Genomic DNA, 20,417 nt, shown 5'->3' with positions numbered 1-20,417 from the left:
AGTACTGAGATTGCTGAAATGCAAGAGGCACTCATTTTTAAAACTTAAAATAATCACAGGCCATAAAGATCCCAGCGAGTATGTGAGTCAGTGGCTTCTGTGCGTTTCTAACCATGCCACCACTAATTCTAGAACATTCTCATTCCCAAAGGAAGCCAGCACTTATTAGCTCACCCCCTTCCTCTTCCTTAGGCTCTCTCCTTTTATTTTAAAGATTTGTCTTACTTTTCCCTTCATTTTTACTTTATGTGGATGCAGGACCAAGAAGGCAGAAGTGGGTGTTGAATCCCCTGGGCCTCTAGGCGTGAGCTACCATACGGGTGCTGGGAGTTGAGCACGGGTCCTTTGCAAGAGAAGCAAGAGCTCTTAATCACTGAGCTGCCCTTCAGCCTCAGAATCTTTCAAGACCTTGTAACACCTCAGTGCTATGAAAAAGACTTCGAGGGCCAGGCCTTTAGTCCCAGACGGGGAAGCAGAAGCAGGTGGAGGAGTTGGAGGCCAGCCTGGTCTGCAGAGCAAGTGCCACATGGTAGGACCCAAAAGAAAAGAAAAGATTTTTAGAATATCACCCAACAATTGACTCTCCCCAGCACAGATAATCATATCTATATGAGGTGCTGGTCTGAGTGCTTCGAATATATTAATCCATGTAGATGTCACTGCACCTATTAGAGTAAACTCGTTGCACATAGGAAGAAGGGAAGACACAGGAAAGTTAAGTGGCTTGTTTGACATCCTGTAGCTGTAGTGAGAGATAGAGCTGGAATGGACACGGAGTTGGCCTGGCTCTGTGGTCTGTGGATAATGGTTCTCTGTGCCTTAAACAGACAATTTAAAAATGACATGACGATAAGATTTACTTATTGTTTTTATTTAATGTATGGGCGTTCTGCTTTCTTGCATGAATTTGCACTGCATACATGCCTGTGCCCTGGGAAAGTCAGGAAAGAGTCACGGGTCCACTGGAACTGAGGTAGGACTGTCATGAGCTCTTGTGGATGCTGGGAACTGAACCCTGGTCCTCTACAAGAACTGCCTAACCTCTGAGCCTTGAAAACACTGTTGGAAAGAATGACATGGAGACCTCATAGTGTGTGGGTCAACCGAACTTGAAATGTGCCAGCAAGACAAAGCTGTACAGAAAGTAGACTAGTGTTTGCCAGGGGCCGGCGGGGAGGGGCCTGCAGAGGGGAGGAGGGGAAAAAGGTACCTTCCCCAGTCAGCTTATGGGGCCTGCCAGGCTCCTGTATGTTATGTCTGACAAGGTCTCCTACAAGAAAAGAGGCAGGTAGGCTGGGGAGGTAGCTTGAATGTACAAGGTTTGATCCCAGTATTGTGGGAGAAAAGGGAGAGAGTTGGGATTACAGATCATTATAGCTTGGGAGCATAATATAAAGTTTCTAAATAGTTGCAACTCAAAACTTTCAGTTTAGGGCTGGAGAGATGGCTCAATGGTTAAGAGCACTGACTGCTCTTCCAGAGGTCTTGAGCTCAAATCCCAGCAACCACATGGCGGATCACAACTATCTGTAGTTTCTATATAATAAATAAATAAACCTTTTAAAAAAAACTTTCGGTTTGAAAAGGGCTAGCTAGCATCCAACCTAAGAACTCAAAATGTTTAATGTTTGAAAATATAATTACCACATTCCCAGAATAAGGGAGGCCAATTGCTCATCTTGATGGATACAGGGAAAAAATTGCTAAATATCAACCATTTATTCATTTTTATCTTTTAAAGTTTTATTGAAAGATTTACTTATTGTTTTTATTTAATGTATGGGTGTTCTGCTTTCCTGCATGAATTTGCACTGCATACATGCCTGTGCTCTGAGAAAGTCAGGAAAGAGCTATGGGTCCACTGGAACTGAGGTAGGACTGTTGTAAGCTATCGTGGATGCTGGGGACTGAACCCTGGTCCTCTACGAGAACTGCCTAACCTCTGAGCCGTCTATCTCTCCAGCCCCCTCACTTGTTTTGTAAAAGCAAAACAAAATGGTATGTAGAGCTAGACAGAACAAAACAGTGAACTCTGACCTCAGTGTCTGAGGAAGCATCCCTGTGCCAGCTGCTAGCTGGCCCCAGAACAGAACTCTGGAAGCTTTCAGACAGTGGTTCTCAACCTGGGGGTTGAACAACCCTTTTACAGGAGTCACCTAAGATCATGGGAAAACACAGATATTTACATGATGATTTCTAACAGTAGCAAAACTACAGTTATGAAGTCGGAGCAAAAATAAGTTTCTAGTTGGAGCCACCACATCCAGTGGAACTGTATTAAAGGGTCGCAGCGTTAGGAAGGTTGAGAACCACTGCTCTAGTTAACTGCATAAGTTAACTAGTTGGCAGTGAGTGTATGCATTTGCAATTTGTAAGGCAATTAGCTCTCCAGCCTATGTCAACTGCCAGGCATCATCACTGGTATCTGTAACATAATTAAAGCACTTTTTTGGTTGTTCTCTATCATGGCAGTCTGTGATAGAAATCTTTCCCTGTTTCTAGCTTGATCTTATCCCAGCTGCTATTAAAATAACGTGGTAGCTGGGAAGATGGCCCACTGGGAAGAGCTGGGAAGAGCTGGGAAGAGCACACTGCCTGCCCCTCCCTTCCAGCCGATCTGGGATAGATTCCCAGCACTCCAACAGTTTCTAATTCCAGTCCCAAGGGATCTGGCGCCCTCTTCTGGTCTGTGCAGGCACTGCATGCATGTGATGCACAGACTTACAGGCTGACAGGATACCCAAATTTGTGAACTAAAAGCAAAGGTTTAAAGGAAATATTAAGAAAAAAAAATGCAGGGGCTGGGGATTTAGCTCAGTGGTAGAGCGCTTACCTAGGAAGCGCAAGGCCCTGGGTTCGGTCCCCAGCTCCGAAAAAAAAAAAAAAAGAAAAAAAAATGCTAGCCCCAGTTTCTTGCACATTGCTACCCACTTTGAAACGACCACCTATGTGAGGTGACCCTGCCCCAACTGTTGAATCTCCTCATCCCCCAGGAGGGTTAGACTTTGTCTTCCTCTTCAGTTCTTTCCTTTTCTGGAGGGGGAAAGGGCGTAGCTTGAGACAGGATATCACTGTGTGATATCCTGGGCTGGAACTCACTCTGTAGACCAGGCTGGCATCGAACTCCCAGCCTCTGCCTCCTGAGTGCTGGGATTAAAGAAAGACACATGCCTTCACGCCTGGCCCTTCCTTGTTTGCTGCTCACTCTCCAGGCCTCCTCCTTATGGGACTGTCAGACCCCGCGTGACTGTTTTCCTTCTCCATCAGATGCCGCTCTGCATGGTCTGATCTTGCAGTTCTCTTTCAGACTCTACAGTCTTCCTTATCTTTGTAAAACGTAGCTTAAAGTAAGTGCAAACATCTCTCCTTCCTTACTCTTACCAAATCATATTGCTTATTGCCAACTCCTGTGTGTTTATTGTTATTACTAATAACTAAAACAAATTAAAATTGTAATAAATGAATGTGTTCCAAGACTTTGAAATAACACAGCTTTATTCACTTTCCCCTCGTTCTTGATAAGGCGTGGCCCCTTTGTATGTTTGTGGGGAAGGGCAAGGCTGACCGTCCTGCCTTAAGATCGTTCAACTCTCTAAGCTGTTCACTGGTATGTTGCATCTTGGTATAGTTCTTTGTTCACCTTGAAAGGAAGCTACCGGAGACTCCATGCTTCCGTCCAGTGTGGTGACTTTAGCTTCTGTAAGAGGCCAGTGGCCACTCTTGTTGTTTGTGTAAAACTGCCAGCCTATTTTCCAGGGCGTTTGGATATCGGTACTCTTTAAAATGACCTAAATTCCCTACCCTGGGCATAGTCGCAGATATTTTTAACTCTAGCCAGACAATTCTGTTTTTTTTTTTTTCTGTCCAAATCTACAGTTTTCTTAATTCCTTTATTATTTCTCCCAAAGCATCAAGAATACTTCGCAGGCTGACATGGGCTGGGGGATAAAGAAATTCCATGTCTTTTAAATCTCAGGAGGCTGAAAGGCTAGCTCACCTTGAACCAATAGATAAGAAAAGAAACTCGATGCCTGTGTCCCAGATCTCGGTACCGGGTGTCCTCCTTGCCTGGAGCCCTGTGGGAAGACGTTCTCTGAGCCTCTCCTGAAAAGTCACTCCGAGATGCCTGTTTTCATTTGTGCACTGTGCTGTGATCTGTGGTCGCACACTCAAGTTTCACCGCAGAGTTTCATCTTAATCTTGACTTGTGCAACCGCTATCACACAGATTCTGTGCATGTTATATCTGCACCGTTGTGGAACCTTGTCGTTAAGCTGTCCAGCTCAGACATGTCCCTTTTATCTAGCTATGAGTCAGTGGTTCTTAAATTTCCACTCATAAATGAGGTTCACACATGATTTAAGAAACGTCAGTCCGAGAACCTGCTTAAGGAACTCCTACGTTAGGTCATTTGGAAAAAGTTTTCCCCATAAATGTCTTAAAATGTAGGTTTCAAAACTTAATTGTGGGGCCTCCATTTACACAGTTTTATTCAAAAGAGAATATTGATACAAAAGGGTAAGGGCAGTTTCTTTTTTAAAGGAGATTAAAACTAGAAAGAGAGGGACGTGTCAGCTCACGCAGTGTGGGATGGAAGCCTGGTGGGACAGCTTTCAGGGGACCTTTGAGGCATTCACTTCAGATGTGAGGACTGAAGGGCCAGCCCTTCCATGGTTGGCAAAGCTCAGCACCTTACCCCATCCCCTTGGCTGAGAATGCTGCCTTCCTCCTCGGGACAAGCTGAGATGTGACAACTGTGGTAGTTGACCTGTTAGGATGGGTCCTGCCTTAGTCTCTTAGTCTTCCCCTCCCAGGCAGAGTGTGGGTCCTTGGTTTTTGAGCATTCCACAGATTGTAGAGCCAGAGTTCACTAGAGCTTCGGTGGTGTTGAGGGAAACACTGTGACACTCCCTCCCCCACCCGGTGGGGTCCCCACAGTTGTTTATAACTTTTCCTGTTCAACCTTTGGTGCTTTCCTCAAGGATGCCTGCCAGCAAGCGCTGGCCTCCTATCCAGCGTCAACCAGCACTGGTGACGCCAGCTCTGGTGACACGGGGCAATGGAGGAAACTGCTTTCCCAATGTCTCTCATTTCCTTCCTTCCTGAAGCTGCTTTGGGCTTCATTTTCTGACACCTTGGATCCTGCCACAGAGGAGAAACTACACTTGCCAGTGTTGTCAGGAGAGAAGCTCAGAGCTGCTCACGAGGTTGGACATGCCTCACTGCAGGCCTGATGTCATCGTCTTCCAAGTGGGTTCCCTGAAGGTCATATTTCCTGGAGAATACAGTTATAAAACTTGGGAAAACTTGAGATCTCCCTCCATAAAGCATCCCTAGTCAGGGAGGAGCAGAACAGGCCTTTCAGTCAGGGAGACCCCTTCAGAGTGTTTGCTCTAGATGTAGATGGTGTCACGTGCTTTCCGAGAGAGTGAATAGACTGGCTAAGTTTTGAGGGAAGAGTGAGGAAGAGCTTAGGCACTAATATTTTTTTAAAGATTTTATTTAAATTTTTAATTTGTGTTTGAGTGTGGTTATTTTTTAACACAATCTCAATTGTTCAATTTTAACAATGAATGCTGGTGAAAGCCTGTTAGCTCAGAGAGGCAGAGAAAGCACCCAGCTGACCTTCCTCCTGAGTCAATGACCCACCAGGAATGGCCCTCCAAAACACCTCCTTCAAACTGAATGCCCCTCCCTTCTACATCCTGTGTGTCTATCTGTCCTCCTGACTCCCCCTTCCTCTCTATGGTTTTTCCTTAATAATCCTATGTTTACTTCCTGTCAACTGGTTGTTTGGGTCACCTCCTGACCTATGTTGACTTTATTTAGTCCTGTTTATAATATTCAAGCAGAAAGCTCTTGGATTAAAGGTGTGTACAAGGGCCAAGCCACCCCATAAGTAAAAACAGATTTTTCCAGTAAATAATCCACAATCTAGGGTTCACAGTGCGATCCTGTAACCGTGTTTTACCTGCGTGTATGTACACGGACCACGTGCACGTGGGCCACCTGTGGAGACATTGGGTCTCCCAGGACTAGAGTTATAGGCAGTTGTGACTCACCATGTGGCTGCTGGAAATCAAACCTAGGTCTTCTGCAAGAATAGCAAATGCTCTTAGCCGCTGAGCCCTCTGTCCTGACCTCTACTGGGTTTTTTTTTTTTTTTTTTTTTTTTTTTTTTTTTTTTTTTTTTTTTTTTTTTTTTTGGTTCTTTTTTTCGGAGCTGGGGACCGAACCCAGGGCCTTGCACTTCCTAGGTAAGCGCTCTACAACTGAGCTAAATCCCCAGCCCTCTACTGGGTTTTTAAACCTGCAAAATTGATGTCCTCGGTGTCTCTCTCTCACTCGGATTTATAGGAGTGGAACCGTGAGACTGCCCCATGCTTTCTATACTCTAGGTTTCCATTCTTTCCGATACACAGTCTCCACGGGTAGTGCTCTAGGAATCCTTTGGGCCTGTCTCATTGTCTCATCCTGGGGCCCAGCAGAAGCAGGGACTGAGTTTTGAGGAAGTCCAACTTAGAATGCACAGGTTTAGGGAAAATAATAAGAGATTGAGACCAAGGCTAACGGGGAGCCGCTCTACTGCAGAGCCAGCGGATGGGATAGTTACTTTATTGGGCAGAGGCTCTGTTTGGAGGTCTCCTGCCTGTAGCCTTGAATGGGGCTGCCTCACCAAGTCAGTCCAACAGGGACGGAAACCCAGAGTCTCCTGCCGCTGTCTTTAGAACCCTGCTATCCTATTGGTTGGACCCAGCGTTTCCTTGTCTTTCCAGCCTCTGCCTTGCCCTTCTCATCGGTTGAAGCTAGCAGGAATCCAGAGTTGGTGCTCGAGGTCGCCTTGGGGCGCAGAGCAGGCCCGAGGACAGAATTGGAAGGGCTGATGTTTTGTATCCGCGGTGTGTACTCAGTTCAGACCTTTACCCCAAAGGCCGTGTTGGAAATTAATCATTAGGCTGGTTGATATCAGTATCTATCTGGGTGAAAGTCTACAGCTCATGATCTCAGAGTTTTAACAGTGTGTCCAGACTTGCAGATATGTTGCTTATGAAAATTAATCAGTCTCCCTTTCGCATTCCATCACGTTTTACAACATTTTAAACATGTTGATTTTTCTATTGTGATAAATAAATATAATATCCCCTTTGCCATTTTGAACATTTTAAGGGTGCAGTTTCCTACCATTGATTCACTACCATCTGCCTCCAGAACTTCCTCCTGTTTCCCAACTGAATGGCCATACCCACTTAATGCTATTTCTCTGGCCATTCCTGCCTCTGTGGCTCTGGCTGTGCGGAATGCTTCGTCTGAGTGGGATCCTGCCGTGTTTCTCCTCCGTCTGCCCATCTCGCTTAGCACAGCATCTTCAAGGTCCACCGTGAAGGGTCAGATAATAGTACATGTTGCATGTCATGTTGTAAAATATCTTATTTCTGAATATTTTCATCATTTTACGTTTATAGCTTTAATGTTCACATATCCAGGGCTGGAGGGATGGCTCAGAGCTTAAGAGCACTGGCTGCTCTTCCGGAGGACCTGGGTTCACTGCCCAGTGCCCGGGTGGCACTCCCAACTTTCTGTAACTCCAATCCCAGAGGATCCACTTTCTTGTGGGCTTTGGTGTGTAGGCTGACAAGCAAGGAAGACATGCCCACACATAAAATAAAGACTTATGGGTGTCTTAAGTTCCTTGATTATTAGAATCACACACGGGTGAGGTATTCAGTCCAGTGTTTCTATCCAGTGAGACCTAGCTAGCCTTGAGTAATTCCTACCTTGTTTTCCTAAGATACTTTTATGCTTAGTGTACCTTTAAAAAAACGCCCTACAGACATTCCTTTTTCATCCTCCTCCCTAAACAGTTGGCTTTTAGCACTGCAACAGTTAAATCCTATAGCATAAGCAATAGCTTGCCTAGGGAGTAAAAAGGAACACTACAAAAGGAGAGCCAGTTCTTTTATTGAAGGTCTGTGTTTGCTTGATTTTTCTTTTTTATGGATCTTTCTCCTAAACTGGTATTTTCAAACAATAGGAAACGGTCTTTCCGTTTTACAGTTTAGTGTGTGTCTGGCTTGTACACGCAAGACTAAAACTTAAGTTTGCTAAATGTGGTCTTTGCCAACTAAATCGTAGGCGCAGCGATGTTTTTCTGCAGTATTGTTTGATAAGATTTAAATAAAGTCACGATCGGTGTGCATTTGGGGGAAAAAACTTTACGTGCCCGATCAAATGTCGCGTAAATCTTCAAGATGATAGACAAAGTCCGTGGGAGTGGGAATGTAGAAGACGGAGGAGTCCTGCCCAGGAGAGATGGGCACCATTTGGAGGGAACAGCGATGATAAGGGTTTAAATATGTAGAAATATGTAACCTGTTGTTCATAAAGACAATGGTGTGTGAACACGGAAGTGAGTCAGGCAGGAGATCCCAGCCCAGGGCCCTGCCCTCCTATTGAGCCACGCCCCTGCCCTATTCTGATTGGATGGGACCACCTCAAAGAGGGTGGGGCAAAGTTGTAAAAAAATTAAATGTGGCCAAAGGCCCTGGTTTGTTTGTTTGTTTGTTTGTTTGTTTGTTTGTTTGTTTGTTTGAGACAGGGTTTCTCTGTGTAGCCCTGGCTGTTCAGGAACTTGCTCTGTAGATCAAGTTGGCCCAAACTCACAGAGATCTGCCTGCCTCTGCCTCACTGAGTGCTAGAAATAAAGACATGTGTCATCACACTTGGCCCAGATTTATTTGTGAAAATGTATTTGTTTGTATGTGTGTATGTGTGTATGTATACATGCTCTTAGATGTCCAAGAGGCCAGAAGAACATGTAATTCCTCTGGACCTGGAATCACAGGCTGTGAACCACCTGACAGGGATGCTGGGATTCTGACTTTGGTGCACTGCAAGAACAGCAGTCGGTCTCAGCCGCTGAGCCATTTCTCCAGTCCCCAGGCAAATTTAAAGACATATAGTTAAAGATGCTCCTTTCCCACCTGCCATGGTCTTTATTGTACCAGGATGTCTGTGCCCCTCCAAGAGGGGTACAAGCTTCATAGCCTCCTTGAGTTCATGACGGCTGTAGTTCACTGTTTCGAATCACCAAGATTAGCATTCTTAGAGCATGTTTGGGAGGGGACAGCTGGGGATCACTAAACTAAGCTTTTTGGGTTCCAGGACCAGCCCGTCTCCTGTACATTTTGAATGTCCTTGGAATGCCATTAGGGCAAACCTGAATCAAGAGGCATTGGCCCATAATAAATGTTAGACTATCCACAAGGAGCGTGGCCCCAGTTGTAACGTGCTTGTGGTACAAGCATGAGGAGGACCTGAGTTCAGATCCCCTTCAACCACATAAAAAGCCAGGGGCATGCATCGGCAACCCCAGCACTTGGGGTGGGGGTGGGGTGGGTTTGCAGGCCAGCTAATCAAGCCTAATCAGTGAGCTCCAAGTTCAGAGAGAAACCTTGTCTCAAAGATAAGGAGAAGAGGGTGCACAAGGCGGCTGAGAGGATCAGGGTGTATCTCATCGGGCCTGACAAACTGAGTTACATGCCCGGAACCCACATGATGAAAGGAGAGAAGTAGTTCCTGCAAGCTGTCCTCTCACATGTGTATGTGGCATGTACATACACATGCATCCTCACATACACATACATACATGCATACCACACATACACATTCAATAAATAAATAATACGTAAAAAATATACTAAAAAATAGGACACCTGACTTCAACCTCTTGTCTCCGGCACATGTACACACACATACATGTGCATATGCACTTGCACACATAGCACATGTATGCACACGTATGCATGCAGACACAATTACTGCAGACTTAAGACATACTCTCCTCCTAGATCAGAAAACAACCTTTTTAATGTTGTAACCCTTTAATACTGTTCCTCATGTTGTGGTGACCCCCCCACCATAAAATTATTTTATTGCTACTTCATAACTGTAATTTACTGTTATGAATTATAATGTAAATATCTGATAGGCAGGATAGCTTAGTGAACCCCTGTGGGGGTCGAGATCCACAGGTTGAGAATCAATGCTGGATGGATAAGACATTCCTTCTGGGGCAGTGCATAGGGTCTCTCAGCAGGAAGCTTCTCTGGGATGGAGGTTACATTGTCTGCCATAGCAGACTGCAATCTAAATGCTACTTAGCCCTTCTGTGGCCAGAGGAGCACTGTTTCAAGAATGGTGTTAAAAGGCTGTCCCCTGACTGGTCTGCCTGCTGGAGCCAAGTCTCTATCTTGCCTGGCTAGATAAATTTTTGCTGATTATGTTAATAAATCATAGAAAAGACGAAGAGTTTAAATTCTAAGCAACTAATGCAAAAATTGAGACTTTGGAAAAGATTCATCACTGATGTTTTAGTGGGCAGAAAAGAATTGTAAGTTTGGCTGAGAGAAAGAGAGTCCTTAATTTAAGAAAACAAACAGTAAACAGATGTAGATGTGGGTGTGGGGGCATAGGCTTATAACCCCAGTCTTGGGGAGTCTGAGGGAAAAGGATTGTCACGAGTTCAAGACCAGTCTAGACTACAAAGCAAGATCTTGGTGTATCTAAAAAAATTAATAATAATTTTAAAAATTAAAAATAAAACAATTAAAAAAATTCTGCTTATGACACACATGCCCAGGTTTGATGGGTATTTCTTTGATTTTTTTTTGTAATAATAAAAGTAACAAATGGCAAGTGAGTAAGGGACAGAGAGTAGATGACAAAGTCCCTGTGGTAGATGTGCTATAATCTTGGCAGCGAGTGTACAATTCTTTCTACTTCAGTTCCTGACAAAATAGTGAAGAAACCGAAAAGGGAAAGGGATAGATTGGCGGGTGTTGAAGGAAAGACAGGTGCGACTTAAGAAAAGCAATGTTTTTAGTTTAAGAACATGAGCCTAGGAGCCCACAAGAACCCTGGGGAGTTGTTCGTTAGCTGTTGAGTCGGGGTTTGCTAAGTGGCTGTGCTAGGATTCCAGCCTTACTGACCACAGTGTAGTGGATGGTGCCGGCTCCTGGCTCAGTGTGGCGCATGTGACATGGTGGGCACTCAGGTGGTGGCTGTTCTTGGTATCCTTTGGGCTATTCAGAACAAGAAGCCCTGGATACCCATGCTTGGCCTGGGGGGCTCACACTGTCCCCACTCCCCCTTACCTCCTCACCCCCACCCCCAACCCGTTAGACGTAGACAAACTGGAGACTGAAACTATTTACACTGGAGATGGCTGGTTTACCGTTAGGTGAGCAGAACTACTACAGGCTGAGGTATAAGTGGTTTCAGTTATTCCAACCAACTTCCGTTAGCTGCTTAAGCCTTCCCATGCGTGCACTGCTGCCTGCCTGCAGACAAATAGGCAGAAGCCGCGTCCTTCACAAACTCCTTTGGAGTTTACCTTCCAGAAGGGTTTGGAGAACCATCTTTCTGAGGATGTTTATGTTTTGACTCTAGAGGATAATGTAGGTATTTGCTGGTAGGGAAGGATAGGGTTCTGCATCTTCTCAATGTCCCCAGCTTTCCCTCAGCACATCTGTCCTGTAGTTCTTCTGCAAACCTCCATCTGGAGCTGGAACAGCTTACAGAAGCCACTAATGATTTAAGTTCTGAAACGTACCCGCAGGCTTCTAGATGGCCCCAGCATGGGTGACAATAGGTGCTTCTTAGATTGTGCACGGGGGCGAGATCAGCTCCGGGAGTGTCCGTCACCTCCTAGCTCACGCGTGAATCACAGAGCTGTGACTTCTGTACCCTTGTAGGGTGTGTGTCTCTTGGGATTACATATTCCTGCAGAGTAGGAGGTCAGTCAGTAAAAGACTTTATTGAGCCAGATTCTCCTCTACGTGTGAGTCATTTTCCTGTACAGTGAAAAGGAGCCAAGGAAATGCTTAACTCTTTCAGCTCACGAGGCTAAAGGGCAAAGAAATCAGTGGGTTGAGGCCAGTTCCTTACCTAACAGCTCAGAGAACGAGCCATATATTTGGTCAGACAGTGAGAACTTTGAGAAAATGTACAGGAAACTTCTGTCCATCTTGACCCAATCCTGAGGACTTGACTTAATAACGTAGACAGCTAAGAGGTTTGCCAAATATTATGCTTGGTTTTCTGCTTAAAAGCAAAACAAAACAAAACACTACCCTTCTGTAGAAATCTGACATCTGGCAACTTCAGATGCCTGGAAGACAGCCAGAAAATGAGACTCAGAGTGTACGAAAAATGTTGATACCCTTTTACACACACACACACACACACACACACACACACACACAGCGCCAACCAGTGTCCCTTACGTCTGCAGAGGCGTGCCAGTCTGCCATCCAGACGCTGTCTACTTTATCTATCTGGGAACTTTTCATGATGTTGGCGCTGTAGACTGTAACTAGAAGTTAATTGAACTGGACATGGTGTCACACACCATTAGCCTGACACTTGAGAGGCAGGAGCTGGTGGATCTCTAGGAGTCCAGTCTAGCCTGGTCTATGTAGTGAGTTCCACCCAGGGCTACTCAGTAAGACTCTGTCTCAAAATAAATAAATAAAACAAAAAAGGGTAGGAAAACTGACTGGGTGGGGTGGCTAAGAAGATAATTCGGAGGTTAAGAACACCGACTGCTCCTCCAGGATTAATTCCCAGCACCCGCATGGCAGTTCATAACCATCTAACTCCAGTCCCAAGAGATCTGACATCCTTTTTTGGTAGGTGCCCAGGCACACATGTGACATACATACAGGCAAAACACCCATATGCGTAAGATAAAAATATATAAATCTTTTTTTAATGAAGCTGATGGATGAGATCATCTGACCCGGAAGCAGGTCACTGTAACTGTCCAGGACTGTCGCTGGGATTAAATACAGCGCAGTACTGTACAGGCTGAGCTTGCTTCCAGCAGCCCGAGTAAACCCGGTTCACTCTGGATCTGTGGACGACGTCAGGAAGACTCAAGGTGTGTCTTGCTCTCGGGTGCTGGGATTGACAGGCATGTGCCGTCACACGTGACCCCGTGGGCTTATTTTAAAACCTGGTCAAAATTAGATTAACCAGGTTGAAATAAAGAAGGTCTGAAGTGTTTATACTCGAAGACAGTTTCTTCTCTGGTGGCCAGGGACACAGATTTGAACTTGGAATTAGCTATGGACATGAGTTTTAGTAAGCTAATGTTTACTGAGAGGCTGTAACTGCCAGTAACTGAAGACAGTTAGGTGCCTGTCATGCCCTCAGCACCTTCACACAGCATCCTGGGTAAGGCTTTGGAGTCAGACAGATTTGGATTCCCATTCTGTGTCCGACTTACTGTGTGACTTGGAGTTATCACTTCTTCGAGCCTGTGTTCTCATCTGCCACATGGGAACCAACAGTGCACAGGCAGGTCAGTTGTTGGGAGGACTCACTGATGTGGAACACAGTCCAGTGTGGCATGAGTAAGAATTGGTCACTGATCTTTATCACTACAGTCATCTCATGGTGTCGCTGTGAAAGTATCAATGTCCTTGCTTCTCAGGTCTGGGAAACAGAAGACCCGAGAGTACAGTGTTCAGGGTGAATGAGCTAAGAATATGAAAGCAGGGATTTGAATTTTGCTCCAAGCCTAGTGTTTTACACGCACACTGTGCTGTCTCTTCAAAGTATATTTATGTAAATATTAGGTTTGGGTTTTGCTTCTTGCTTTTGGAACAAGTCCTCACTATGTGCCCCTGGCTCACCCAGAGCTCATCCTGACCTCTTATCACAGAGATTCCTACCTCTCTGCTCTCTGAGTGCTGGGGTTAAAGGTCATATACCCCACCAGGCACGGCTAATTAGATGTTTTAATCCAGGTTCGGTAGTAGGGCGCTGGTCTAGCTTGTATGAGGCCCTAGGTTCTCTCCAGAGCACCACAAAAGGAAAGCGAAAGTTGGAAGCCTGTGGTAGGAAGGGGACAGGGACTCAATAGCCACTTCTCTATTTTGCTGTGGTCCCTGTCATCTCACTAATGAAAAATACAAAACAGTAACACAAGAGCAAGTATTTTGACCCGACAGAACAAGTCAATTATCTTTATTGTTTTCTTTCCTTTAGACGTTTGGTTCTTTTTTTTAAATATTTTTATTTATTCATTTATTATATATAAGTACACTGTAGTTGTCTTCAGACACACCAGAAGAGGGCATCAGATCCCATTACAGATGGTTGTGAGCCACCATGTGGTTGCTGGGAATTGAACTCAGGACCTCTGGAAGAGCAGTCAGTGCTCTTAACCACTGAGCCATCTCTCCAGCCCGGTTCTTTTTTTAAATATTTATATATACTTATTTACTCGTGTGTGTGTGTGTGTGTGTGTGTGTGTGTGTGTGTGTGTGGTACCCTAGAGGTCAGAAGAGGGCTTTGCATTCCCTGGAGCTAGAATTAGAAGTGGCCATGAGCCGCCTGACATGGATGTTGGAATCAAGCTCATGTCCATTGGAAGAACAGTAAGTTCTTAACTTCTGTGCTGTCCCTCCAGCCCCTGCCCCCTACTCTCTCCTGTCATAGGTCTTAGGAATCAAACTCAGGTTAGCAGGCTTGGTGACAGTCACCTCTATCAGCTGAGCCATTTCACTGGCACGACTTGGTGCTTCTGATGAGGTTAATCATATGTGAGATGAAAAACATTTTCCGTATTCAGCAACATCAAGCGAGTCTTTGAGGAAATTAGAGAAACACTTGGGCCCTGGCCAGTGTGGAAACTCCTGGGAAGGCATTTGGAGAGCCTGTGTCTGGTCATGGCTGAGCGCTCCCCGGTGAACACACCAGGCCCCTTGTGCCCTCACTTTCTGGTGTGCAGACACAGTTGAAGTCTCCAGACCCCCACAGGCAGGCAATGGACCATTGCAGTGCCGACTGGAGATACTGATGTCGGCCACAGGCTTCTTCAAACCAGAAACAAAACTCAATCTGCCAGTACCAAATGTCCCCTGGAGACACCATGGATGCGACTTTCTTGTTCTTTTTTCGGACTTCTGTTTTTCTGTGGGTTTTAAATCTTGGTGTGTGAGTGAGTCCTGGCTCTGCTGCTGGCCTCCGACTGTGTGATGCTGGTTTGCATGGGATGCCCCAGTGAACCCTGGCCTGCCGCTAACTCTGTGTCCTTGGGCAGATTCGATTGTCTAAATTTACAGAACCTCATCAACCTACTCTTAGGGTTATCTTGGGAAGTGGGTGAAATGCTGTATGTAATGTAAAGCGTTTTTAAATACTGTATTTTTAAAGTACTACAGTGCCTAGAACTTCAAACATGTTAAAATGTTATTTTCCCTCCCTCCTCCTCTGCTGCTTTGAAAAAAGCCCACGCTCCTAGCTCAGGTCTTTGCTGTCTCTACACTTTGGGTGTGTTGTTAGTTTTTGCTTGTTAGTTTTGTTAATTTTGGGTTGTTATTGGTGTTTGTGTCCCAATTCTAGAGTTACATTGAAAATCGGATGAAAATAAATGAGATTGCTCGTACTTTAAGGAATCGTCTTTACGTTTTTATATCTTAGCCTTACGTTATCTTTCTGTTTTTAGAGTCACGGTAGTGTTATGTCTTAAGTAGCACCACACTCTGATGCTCCCACCTTTCCTTTCCAGCACCAGGAAGCATGGAGCCTGGGTCCGTGGTGCGTGCCATCTTTGACTTCTGCCCTAGCGTCTCGGAGGAGCTGCCACTCTTCGTGGGGGACGTAATTGAGGTGTTGACCGTGGTGGATGAATTTTGGCTTTTAGGGAAGAAGGAAGATGTTACAGGTGAGAGAGGCAGGCCTTCTCATCAGACAACACACAGTCACGGTGACTTAGTCCTTACACACTGTGCGCTGTGTGGGCTGGAGCATGTGATACAGTCCTGGTTCACAGGGCTGTGAGCACTTACCAACTCTGGGGAGGTAAGAACATTGTTTTCTGGTAGAAGCGATGCTCCTGTTCAGGTAAAACCTAGGAGCAGGTGTGAGAGAGAACTGCTTGCTCGGTGGCCCTGACCTAAGCATAAACACAGGAACACTGAGGAAACATGGGCAGGGATCCAAGTGGCCGAAGGGTGTAGTGGGGCTACAGAGGTCAAAGGTGAGGAGTTGAGGAGGCCAGGAACTTCGTTTCTTCCCACACCATCAAATCCTGCTGCTGTTGTTTTAAGAATGGTGGGATGGAGGCTGGAGAGATAGCTCAGTGGTTAGGAGCACTGACTGCTCTTCCAGAGGTCCTGAGTTCAAATCCCAGCAACCACATGGTGGCTCACAACCATCTGTAATGGGATCTGATGTCCTCTTCTGGTGTGTCTGCAGACAGTGACAGTGTGCTCACATACATAAAATAAATATACACAAATTAATTAAAGAAAAAGAATGATGGGATGGGGGACTGAAGAGATGGGTGGGTGGTTAAGAGCACTGTCTGCCCTTCCAGAGGATCTGGGTTCAATTCCCAGCACCTACATGGCAACTCATAACCATCTGTAACTCCAGTTTCAAAGGATCAGATGCCCTCTTCTGGCCTGTACACGGTACACAGACATACAGGCAAACCACACGTACAAATAAAATGAAACAATAAAAATTTTTTTAAAAAGAATAATGGAAGAGCAAGATGAAGGCAGGAAGGCAACTGAAGAGATTTATTGTCACCAGAGGGCGCTGACGATGGCTCAAACCAGGATGGTGTGTCTGGGAATCTGTCCTCTAGCTGACATGCCCGTCTTTCTACACCACCTCTAAGACCCTATCCATCTGCATACTGAAATGCTCTGCTTCATAACAAAATTATCCTCTTCCTGACCTCTATCAGCCTCCTCAGAACCACCATGGCTGTGTGGACAGCTGCTGTGGATGGCTTTCCCATGTCCTTGGTTTCAGTGGACCAAGATCTTTGAAGACCAAGACTTCACAACTTACGTTTTCCTTTGTAGTGAACCTGCTAGAGTGCTGGTGGTAAAATGCATGTTGTGTGTGTGTGTGTGTGTGTGTGTGTGTGTGTGTGTGTGTGTGTGTGTGTGTGGTGTGTGCACACGTGTGCATGTGTTTGTGTATGTTCATGAGTGTGTGTGTATTTGTGTACGCGTGCGTGTGCATATACCAGTGCATGTGTAGAGCATGTGAAGAGCAGACAACAGCTTGCAGGACTCATTTCTCTCCTCATATCTTGGTGGACCTGGGGATCTAACTGTGAGGCTTGGCAGCAAGTGTCATTAGCCGCTGAACCAGCTCACTGGTCTGATAAATGACTTTGAATTGTGTCCTTGTCCTCCGTGTGCCTCTGGTTTTGCACCTTGCACTTCCTCTACAGTAAGCTCTCTAATTATTAGCATTAAGTCGGTTTTCAACTCAGGGCTTGTAAGTGGACTCAGAAAAGAAAGGGGCCTTGCACTCAGGCTGAGAGTAAAAGAACATTCTGTGTTTAACACTTGCACTTCCATTTCTCAGGACAGTTCCCCAGCAGTTTCGTGGAGATCGTGACAATTCCCAGTCTGAAAGAGGGAGAGAGGCTGTTTGTTTGCACCTGCGATTTCATATCTCGAGAGCCGAATAGTCTTTCCCTCCATCGAGGTAAGCAGAGCATGGGAGATTTGCAGAATCTTGCAAATGGAGGTCTTTTAAAGTGTTCATTCACACTGGGCCGTCAATCTCTGCCAAGTCCTCCACACCGACATGATGGCGTGAGGGTGAGGCCTATGATGGGGTGAGGGTGAGGCCTTACGCTAGAGTGCGTTGGATAACTTTCATAGTGTTTTCCTCAGAAAGGAATTCTCCTACTGTTTTTTTTTTTCTTTTCTTTTCTTTTTTTCGTAGCTGGGGACCGAACCCAGGGCCTTGCGCTTGCTAGGCAAGCGCTCTACCGCTGAGCTAAATCCCCAACCCCTCTCCTACTGTTTTAAATTTTATTTATTTATTTTTGAGACAGAGCCTCACTATATACCCCTAGCTTGGAACTTCATCTGTAGACCAGGCTGGCCTCAAATTTACAGAGACCCACCTGCTTCTGACTCCTGAGTGCTGGGATTAAAGGCGTGAGCCATTGTGCCAACCTATCTTTATTTTTAATTGTGTGTGTGAGGGAGAGGGGTGGGAGTTTGGCTAGGAACACATGCATAGGAGCTGCAAGAACCTGGGGAGGGGACAAGGAGCACAGGCTCCTCTGGTGCCGGAGTCGAGAGCTGCCTGATGTGTATGAGCGCCTGTCCTCTGAGTATAGGATCTGCTCTTCAGTGCTGAGCCAACTCTTCCTCCCACAAAGGTATTCTCATCCTCAACACTCAGCGTGTCAGCAACTGCACAGCATACGTAATAGCGTAGTTCGAAAGCCATTGAAGCTATCACCTCTACAGGTGAGAAGTGTGGCCTCAGGATGGCACCTGTCAGTGTCCTTGTCCAGTATTTCCTTTACACTGCTGTGCGGTGGACACTTTGGACAGTGTTAATCTCCTCCCCATGTACGGTTTTGGGGGTGTGTTGCACTTACTCATGTATAACAGGGAAACGGTCGTTTTGACAAACAAGAGACTTGCAAGCTGTCTCTGTGCTTCCGCCGGATGTGTAAACGTTCCCGTGAGAACCACTTACACAGATGGTGCTAGTTCCTCCCCAGGTTGATCCAAGGATTTCTCACAGTGTACTCCATAGGCAGGGACTCCCAAAGATGCACAGGAAGCCCCTGCCAGGCATCCACTTGGTTAAGTCCATGCTGTTCTACACAAACACGGAGACCACTAGTGCTGCAGACTGAGGCTTGTGATCCAGACTCAGTCATCAAATCAAAATGGAAGGGCTGGCAAGCCAGGTTGTTTGTGTTGTAACTGTTCTTTTCATATGACATTGAAGGCAGAGGCCACACACACACACACACACACACACACACACATACACACACATACACTCACACACACATACACTCACACACACACTCACACACACACTCACACACACACACACACACTCACTCACACACACACAGTGAGTCAGACAGAGACACTGAGTCAGTCAGAGGGAACTGAGACCTAGCAAACTTCTCTATTCCCTAGTCAATAAGAGGGAAAGAGTATTGGATTTTTTTTCTTACGTTCTTCCTCAATGTCATGGGAGTTTCGTGCATGTTAGCTGTGTTGGGAAGTCAGTGTAGCCGGTGAGATTACAGCAGGACCTTTGTCCTCGCTCATAGCTAGCCCAGCAGCGGTCTGGACTCCAGGACAAGCTTCCCCAGGTAGGATGGCAAAAGGACAGAAGCCTCTTGACATCTCTCTGGGCCATGCACAGGATGTGAGCAGCATGGCCTTGTCAGTCAGTCAGTCAGTCTGTCTGTCTATCTGTCTGAATGTTGGAGGTTGAACCCAGGGCCATGAACACACTAGGCAGTGAGGCAAGCACTGGTCCACCCAGTCACATCCCCAGCTCTAGAGTAGTCATTGTCTGTCCTAATCCTGGCTCCCAGTGAAAACCAACATACACACAGTGCCTGTGACAGACACAAGGGGGCGTCAGCTCCACTGGATGGAAGTCACAGGTGTTTGGGAGTCACTCTGTGTGGTCTCTGGGAACTGAACTCTCTGATCCTCTGCATGAAAAGCAAGTGCTCTTAACCACTGAGCTCTTTCTCCAGCCCTGAATCTATAATCTTAATTTAAAAACCAACAAACAAACATACACTTTCATATATATATGGGTCTTGTGCCTGTGCGTCTGTGCACCACGTGCACACCTGGTGCCTACAGAAGCCGAAAGAGAGCATAGGATCCCCTGGGAGTGGAGTTACAGATGTTGTGTGCTGCCACGAGGCTGCTGTGAAACAAATTCTGGTCTTTTTCCGGAGTAGAGCATGATCTTAACTGCTGAGCCCATGAGTCTGTAGGTCTTATCTTGACTCCTTGTAACCTGTTAAGTCTACAAAGCTTAACATGGAGTCCAGAAGAAGAGGATGCTGGGATGAGAGTCCTCAGGAGAGGGAGAGGATGCAGGGGTGAGAGTCCTCAGGAGAGGAGAGGATGCAGGGGTGAGAGTCCTCAGGAGAGGAGAGGATGCAGGGGTGAGAGCCCTCAGGAGAGGAGAGGATGCAGGGGTGAGAGTCCACAGGAGAGGAGAGGATGCAGGGGTGAGAGTCCACAGGAGAGGAGAGGATGCAGGGGTGAGAGCCCTCAGGAGAGGAGAGGATGCAGGGGTGAGAGTCCACAGGAGAGGAGAGGATGCAGGGGTGAGGGTCCTCAGGAGAGGAGAGGATGCAGGGGTGAGAGTCCTCAGGAGAGGAGAGGATGCAGGGGTGAGAGTCCAGAGGAGAGGAGAGGATGCAGGGGTGAGAGTCCACAGGAGAGGATGCAGAGAGGAGAGTCCTCAGGAGAGGAGAGGATGCAGGGGTGAGAGTCCACAGGAGAGGAGAGGATGCAGGGGTGAGAGTCCAGAGGAGAGGAGAGGATGCAGGGGTGAGAGTCCTCAGGAGAGGAGAGGATGCAGGG

At 46.3% G+C, this 20,417-nt stretch overlaps 1 protein-coding gene and 1 long non-coding RNA gene across 6 annotated transcripts in view; one reads left to right on the top strand and one right to left on the bottom strand.

Moving 5' to 3' along the window:
* Positions 1-20,417, top strand: part of Dnmbp (dynamin binding protein) — a 93,237-nt gene that overhangs the window by 13,768 nt on the left and 59,052 nt on the right. For 2 of the 5 annotated variants that reach the window (NM_001395001.1, XM_039080062.2), the window contains exons 2-3: positions 15,578-15,733; positions 17,401-17,523. In NM_001395001.1, the coding sequence (NP_001381930.1) occupies positions 15,589-15,733; positions 17,401-17,523 (268 nt within the window). In that variant the 5' untranslated portion in view covers positions 15,578-15,588. Of the gene's footprint in view, positions 1-11,776; positions 12,941-12,986; positions 13,364-15,577; positions 15,734-17,400; positions 17,524-20,417 lie in introns of those variants that run through there. The other 3 variants (XM_039080066.2, XM_008760486.4, XM_063264624.1) reach the window with 3 other exon arrangements.
* Positions 11,209-13,447, bottom strand: LOC134484058 (uncharacterized). Its single transcript, XR_010061388.1, has 2 exons — positions 13,289-13,447; positions 11,209-11,781 (listed from the first exon to the last, which is right to left on the bottom strand). It is a non-coding gene; the product is annotated as an uncharacterized LOC134484058 (long non-coding RNA).

This window comes from Rattus norvegicus, chromosome 1 (assembly GCF_036323735.1).
Source record: "Rattus norvegicus strain BN/NHsdMcwi chromosome 1, GRCr8, whole genome shotgun sequence".
Taxonomy (NCBI): Eukaryota; Metazoa; Chordata; class Mammalia; order Rodentia; family Muridae; genus Rattus; species Rattus norvegicus.
Note: the sequence above shows the minus strand (reverse complement) of the source record. Positions and strands in the feature narration are given on the sequence as shown.